General features: G+C 44.8%; 1 protein-coding gene across 1 annotated transcript in view; it reads right to left on the reverse strand.

Moving 5' to 3' along the window:
• poglut2 (protein O-glucosyltransferase 2) overlaps positions 1 to 6,496 on the reverse strand; it is a 19,294-nt gene extending 12,798 nt beyond the window's left edge. The window contains exons 1-3 of the mRNA XM_084084997.1: positions 5,626 to 6,496; positions 2,883 to 3,088; positions 1,717 to 1,922 (exon numbers count right to left, since the gene is read on the reverse strand). Coding sequence (XP_083941123.1) covers positions 1,717 to 1,922; positions 2,883 to 3,088; positions 5,626 to 5,843 — 630 coding nt within the window. The 5' untranslated portion in view covers positions 5,844 to 6,496. The remainder of the gene's footprint in view (positions 1 to 1,716; positions 1,923 to 2,882; positions 3,089 to 5,625) is intronic.
• Between the last annotated feature and the right edge of the window lie 1,004 nt (positions 6,497 to 7,500).

Below are 7,500 nucleotides of genomic sequence, written 5' to 3' on the forward strand. Positions count from 1 at the left end.
TTCACTGACAAAAACTAAATAAAAACGTAATACAAACTAAGCTATGATGACTAAAACTAAGACTAAATATAGTGACAATTTTGTCAACAAATCAAAACTAGACTAAAATGTTAGTGAGGGACTAGTGGAGAGGAGATCCAGTAGAACTAAAAGACAAGTCATGTTATGTTTGGTTGCGCTGGGGTATTGCGCTCTGAAAATAGCAGATCTACAAGCTCACAACGCGTCGCGCTGCGACGCGTTGTGAGCTTGTAGATCAGCTATTTTCAGCATGCAACCAAGTGTAAAATCAGCCATTACGGCACCATCAAGGCACCGCCAAAACACATTTTAGTATTTTAGTATTTTAGTATCAAATATGACTAAAACTAAATCAAAATTTGCTGTCAAAATCAACACTGGTACCTTGTTGTCTTTGATGGTGTAGTGACATTACTGTGGTACCTTTTCATCATGATTTGTGTGCGTGGGGAACTCATTTGAAACAAGCCCAGTGCTTTAATGAGTCTTCCAGTTTAGTAGACCTCGTATTATGAATTTGTACTTCCATGTACTGTTGTTCTCATGTCTTACTAAATAAAGTACATCAATCAATCAATCAAACCTTGTTGTGTCTGATGGTGTAGTGACATTACTGTGGTACCTTGTTGTGTTTGATGGTGTAGTGACATTACTATGGTACCTTGTTGTCTTTGATGGTGTAGTGACATTACTGTGGTACCTTGTTGTCTTTGATGGTGTAGTGACATTACTGTGGTACCTTGTTGTCTTTGATGGTGTAGTGACATTACTGTGGTACCTTGTTGTGTTTGATGGTGTAGTGACATTACTGTGGTACCTTGTTGTCTTTGATGGTGTAGTGACATTACTGTGGTACCTTGTTGTGTTTGATGGTGTAGTGACATTACTGTGGTACCTTGTTGTGTCTGATGGTGTAGTGACATTACTGTGGTACCTTGTTGTCTTTGATGGTGTAGTGACATTACTGTGGTACCTTGTTGTCTTTGATGGTGTAGTGACATTACTGTGGTACCTTGTTGTGTTTGATGGTGTAGTGACATTACTGTGGTACCTTGTTGTCTTTGATGGTGTAGTGACATTACTGTGGTACCTTGTTGTCTTTGATGGTGTAGTGACATTACTGTGGTACCTTGTTGTCTGATGGTGTAGTGACATTACTGTGGTACCTTGTTGTGTTTGATGGTGTAGTGACATTACTGTGGTACCTTGTTGTCTGATGGTGTAGTGACATTACTGTGGTACCTTGTTGTGTTTGATGGTGTAGTGACATTACTGTGGTACCTTGTTGTCTGATGGTGTAGTGACATTACTGTGGTACCTTGTTGTCTGATGGTGTAGTGACATTACTGTGGTACCTTGTTGTCTGATGGTGTAGTGACATTACTGTGGTACCTTGTTGTCTTTGATGGTGTAGTGACATTACTGTGGTACCTTGTTGTCTGATGGTGTAGTGACATTACTGTGGTACCTTGTTGTGTTTGATGGTGTAGTGACATTACTGTGGTACCTTGTTGTCTGATGGTGTAGTGACATTACTGTGGTACCTTGTTGTGTTTGATGGTGTAGTGACATTACTGTGGTACCTTGTTGTGTTTGATGGTGTAGTGACATTACTACCTTGTTGTCTTTGATGGTGTAGTGACATTACTGTGGTACCTTGTTGTCTTTGATGGTGTAGTGACATTACTGTGGTACCTTGTTGTCTTTGATGGTGTAGTGACAGAGGCTCTGTCTCTGTCCAAAGCGCTGGGTGATCTCGTGGGCGTTGCGCTCCAGGTCCACTCGGGGGAAGAGGGCCAGGTCCCGCTCTATCTGGGGGTAGGACGAGGGGCAGTGCATGTGGCCCTGCCACACCGAACCGCTGGGCTGAGGACAGTCACAGCCCTCATGGTACACCGGGCCTGGTGGAGACAAAGGGTTTTTCACATGAATGAGCTCCGTGCAGGTATAGCGTGATGTGTACTGTGTGTGTGTGTGTGTGTGTGTGTGTGTGTGTGTGTGTGTGTGTGTGTGTGTGTGTGTGTGTGTGTGTGTGTGTGTGTGTGTGTGTGGAGAAGAGTGTGTCTTAGCCCCATTAAGAACCTCTCACTCCGCTATACAGCTCCGAGATGAGGTCCTACGCCGAGGTCTCCCAGAATCGGCTGAACGGCCGCAAAGGGTCCGTTGTTTACCCTTTTTGCCACATCGTATCCAAAAACTAATGGTTGATTCCAAAGCGTACAGATGTTTAAGGTTTGGTCCGGCACAAAATATTTTAGGTCGGGGACGAAACTACCCGTTTAAATGTCTTATTTAGTCAGCCTGTGGCCATGTTTCACATTGTAGCCGAACCGGGAGCAGTACTGACAGCGGACGTAGGGGGACGTAGGGGGTTTTCCGGGTTGAATGTGAAACATGGCCTCAGGCTGACTAAATAAGACATTTAAACGTTTCGTCTCCGACCTAAAATATTCTGTGCCGGACCAAACCTTAAACATTACTACTCAAGGACATTTTGAATTCCGGGCATTAACTAGTAACAGAGTATTTCTATATTGCAGTATTGATACTTTTAAAGTAAAACATTTGAGTACTTCTTCCAGCACTGCCTCTGTGTGGCCTCAGCTCACTGTGAATGACAGACAGACAGACAGACAGACAGACAGACAGACAGACAGACAGAGCTGTGTGTGAATGACAGACAGACAGACAGACAGAGCTGTGTGTGAATGACAGACGGACAGACAGACAGACAGACAGACAGACAGACAGACAGACAGACAGACAGACAGACAGACAGACAGACAGACAGACAGACAGACACAGACAGACAGACAGACAGACAGACAGACAGACAGACAGTGTGAATGAGTCACTTTTACCTTTGAGAATGAAGGGAGATTTGTGGACGTCTCCCCCGTTGAGCGTCACATGGACGTGCAGGTCGCTGTAGGTGGCGTACATCCTGTAGCGCACCAGGAAGGATCCGTCTCCGCGGTCCAGAACCTGGACCCAGATCCTGGTGAACTGCTCCACCGGGGAAACCATCTTCACCTCAAACGTCTTCTCACCGGGCGACTTGGTCAAACTGTGGGCGAAGAGGAGGAAGAAATGTTGAGTCTAGACCATGATGTATACGTCCAGAATATGAGCAAAGTTTCAGCCGATCAGCGACTCCCATTATTATAAGATTCATGTTAAAGGTAGGGTAGTGATATTTTTCTTATTAAAAGGTTAAATAGCTCTATGTTCTGATAGTAATCATTGCTATAGAGTGTTTGTTCAGTAACAGTGTTAAATAGCTCTATATTGTGATAGTAATCATTACTATAGAGTGTTTGTTCAGTAACAGTGTTAAATAGCTCTATATTGTGATAGTACTCATTACTATAGAGTGTTTGTTCAGTAACAGTGTTAAATAGCTCTATATTGTGATAGTAATCATTACTATAGAGTGTTTGTTCAGTAACAGTGTTAAATAGATCTATATTGTGATAGTAATCATTACTATAAAGTGTTTGTTCAGTAACAGTGTTAAATAGCTCTATATTGTGATAGTAATCATTACTATAGAGTGTTTGTTCAGTAACAGTGTTAAATAGCTCTATATTGTGATAGTACTCATTGCTATAGAGTGTTTGTTCAGTAACAGGAGTCTCCATGTCTCTCCAGCTCTTTAATAAACAGAAAACACATTTTCAGGTACAGTAGGTGACAACATTTCAGCCAATCAAGATCTACAAGCACACATCGCCTTGCGTTGCGAGGCATTGTGAGCTTGTAGATTGGCTATTTTCTCAATATTTATCTGTGGAACCGAGTCAAACAGAACGTAATGCTTCAACTCCAACAATGACGAGTGTTTGTCAGGGTGGGGTGGGGGCGGGGGGGTCCACAGTTCAAATATGATTATTTTGGGGGGTCACTGCCTGAGAAGGTTGAGAACCACTCTCTCATGTCATTCTTTAAGCATTATGCGGTGAATGGATGTAATCCATCTACGCTGGGCCGTAAATAGACATTTGAATTATGTTTTTGTCCCACATTGTTTGATGTAGCACCTGTCCCTCAGCAGTAACAATAATGCACTTTGTATGACAAGCATGATATACGTATCTTAAATATGACACCCGTCCCACACACTGCTGTGAGGCCCCTACATGTGGCCCCAGGGCCGGTGTTCCAGTGAAAAGAATCAATGGAGGATGTCCTCGAAAAACACCTTTTCATGTCTAGCCGCTGACGCCAGCAGTGAGCTCAGCTTTCTGCAATGAGTACATTGCACTTAATTGGCCAACACATGTCCACAAACACGTACACAACACAACACATGTACACAAACACAACACATGTACACAAACACAACACATGTACACAAACACATGTACACACAAACACATAAACACAAACACAAACACATGTACACAAACACATGTACACAAACACATAAACACAAACACATGTACACAAACACATGTACAACACAACACATGTACACAAACACAAACAAAATGGACAAAGTACCAAAGAAGGCCTAAGGGTCTGTAACACATTGAACGAAACAGAAGTGTTAAGGGTTATAGGGTTCAAGCTCGGAGTTCCAATTCAAATTACAATCAGGAAGAGAATAAAATGTTAGGAGTTTTTCCCAGGCAGTTCACGCCCCCAGCCCCACCACGGGGCAGACCACGGGGCAGACCACGGGGCAAACCCTTTTTATCTATCTGACTAAATACCTCCAAAAAGTTGGCGACACCCACAGCCACAATACTAGGGGGAGCGTAAACAGCGATCTGGTACCACCCACTCATAAAACAAACATGGGTAAATTCTCCTTCTACAGCACTGCCACCAAAGTGTGGAATGCCCTGACCCCGTCCCTTAAAAAATGGGGTTCACTGGCATCCTTTAAAACAGCCTGAAAAGTCACCTTTCAAGGAAGCCAACGGGGGGCACAAATAGTACTGGTGGACAAATAGTACTGCCCGAATAAGCAGGGTCTAGACTCCGTCCTGGCACTTGGCAGGGCAGTGAAAATGTGCTCTCTCTCTCAGGTGGGAGACCTTGGGTTCGAAGCTCAGGTTTTGATCCCCGGGTAGGTAGGACACATGAAATTTACAGATTGCACCTTTAATTTTACAAAATAATAGAGTGGTTAATGCGTAATAGTCAGAGTGGTACTCAAAGTGTTGGGTCCAGGGACCCACAGGCAGGGGGGTCCTTGGGGGGATAACAGGGGGGTCCCCAGCAGTTCAACCACTTAGCTTATATACATCGGCTATCTGAAAATAGCGTGTTGTGAGCTTGCAGATCTGCTATTTTAAAAGAAATGAGTTTGGCGGTCCTTGACATTTAAAAAAGTGTTGGTCCACTGACTTCAGGGTCTGTGACCCCTGGAGTGACCAAATGGACCCCAACATTTGGTTCCATTTGTGCACCCAGAGTTTAAGTAACAGGATGTCTTACCTACTAGTACACTATTAGTACACTACTAGTACACTACTAGTACACTACACTAACACTATTAGTACACTACTAGTACACTATTAGTACACTACTAGTACACTACACTAACACTATTAGTACACTACTACACTACTAGTACACTACTAGTAGGATACTCACTTTCTCCCAGAGCTGTCCACTGCCTGGATGAAGAAGAAGCGAGCGGGCAGGACAATGTTGGGCTCCAGACCGGGTCCCCAAACCAGAGCTGAGCCTACCGGGGCCGAGGAGCCGGTGACGAGGAGAACCAGACCCAGTCCGGGGCCGGGGGGTTCGAGTCCCAGCAGCAGCAGACAGAGCAGCAGCATCAGCCAAGAGAGCACTTTGTTATGTAACATGGTTAGTGATGATGATGATGATGATGAAGATGAGTCAAGTTGGATTTTATTCAATCCTTAAACTCTTCATCATGTCAATGTGATGATGGTGATGATGAGGAGGATGATGATGAAGGTGCTGACCATTCATTCCGATGGAAGGAGAGAAGGAAGCAGCAAAGGAGGTGAAGAGAGGAATGGAACACTCCCTCCTAGAGAACAGATACAAAGTGTCTCTGAGCTGCTGTTGTATCCATTTACTGACCACGTTATTACACTGTGTCTAATAGATCTATGTGCAGAACCAAACCTGCCATCATGTCGGTGTGATGATAATGATGATCATTCATTCCGATGGGAAGGAATCAGTTAAAGGAGAGAAGGAGGACTAGATCCTCCCAGTCGCTCCTCCAAGAGAAAAGAGATCCTAGTAGATCCGATACAATGTATCTCTCCTCTCAGAGACGCGGTGCCGCCGCTCTGATGTTTGTATCCATTTATTAACTAACACTCTTTCTACTGCATTCTGCTATAGGATCTATTTATCGTGTGTGTGTGTGTGTGTGTGTGTGTGTGTGTGTGTGTGTGTGTGTGTGTGTGTGTGTGTGTGTGTGTGTGTGTGTGTGTGTGTGTGTGTGTGAGAGGAGATCTAAAGTGATCCACTCTGAACTCTCTCCTCCTGGGGGCGGGGCGGAGGGGGGACGGACACAGACTGAGGCATGCTGGGAGTAGCCTGGGCAGCATTCCTTTTCGGGTATATGATCCGGTCGGGAGCGACCGGATCGCGACAAACCGGAAAGACGTCTCACCCCAAAATAGGTCCGTCCTACTAAAATCCTAATAAAACCTAATAGAAATATTTTTTAAATATAAATGTGAGTGTACTTTCCGGAGACTATTTAGCGTCTGTATTATCCATATTATCCCACGGGGAAATTCTATTCCATTTAGGGATTGGGGAACCAAAACAAAGCGGCACCGCAAAACCGGATCGCGACAATCCGGAAAAAGGATTATTTTTTCTTTCTTTTTTTCCTAGACCGGATCATATGGGTCTTTAGTAACGCAGAGGGTACAAACAGACATGTCCGTTCGCGACGGAACGAACGGCCGGAAGTCCCATCCACTCCCATGTTTAAAAAAAAACGGAAACGAAACGCGTCCGTCTTTCCGTTTTTTTTTTAACATGGGAGTGGATGGGACTTCCGGCCGTTCGTTCCGTCGCGAACGGACATGTCTGTTTGTACCCTCTGGGTACAAACACACATGTCAGTTTTTGTCCGTTTGCAACCGAACGAACGGCCGGAAGTCCCATCCACTCCCATGTTTAAAAAAAACGGATAAAACGGACGCGATCCGGTCCGGAAAAAGCACATCCGTGTTCCGCTTTTCATTGAGTAACAGACAGAAATGGCCGGATCCGGAACAAGGGCTTCCGTTTCGTAGCGACCCGTTTTCCGCCAGCAAACGGAGATGTGTGTTTGTACCCAGACCAGGCTTTCCTCCGAGGTGGAAAGACTGGTGATGCGAGGTTATGCTGGGACTGGGAGTAGTGTTCTCATTGGCTCCACCCCCCCACCCCCCCCCCACCCCCCCCACCAGCGTCAAGTCAGCATGGATAACAGACAGCATCCGGTCTGTGCTTTTCAAAATAAAGGCTTTGACATGGTTCACATGG

This window comes from Gymnoscopelus microlampas, assembly GCF_963454915.1.
Source record: "Gymnoscopelus microlampas genome assembly, chromosome: 17".
In the NCBI taxonomy this organism is placed as follows: Eukaryota; Metazoa; Chordata; class Actinopteri; order Myctophiformes; family Myctophidae; genus Gymnoscopelus; species Gymnoscopelus microlampas.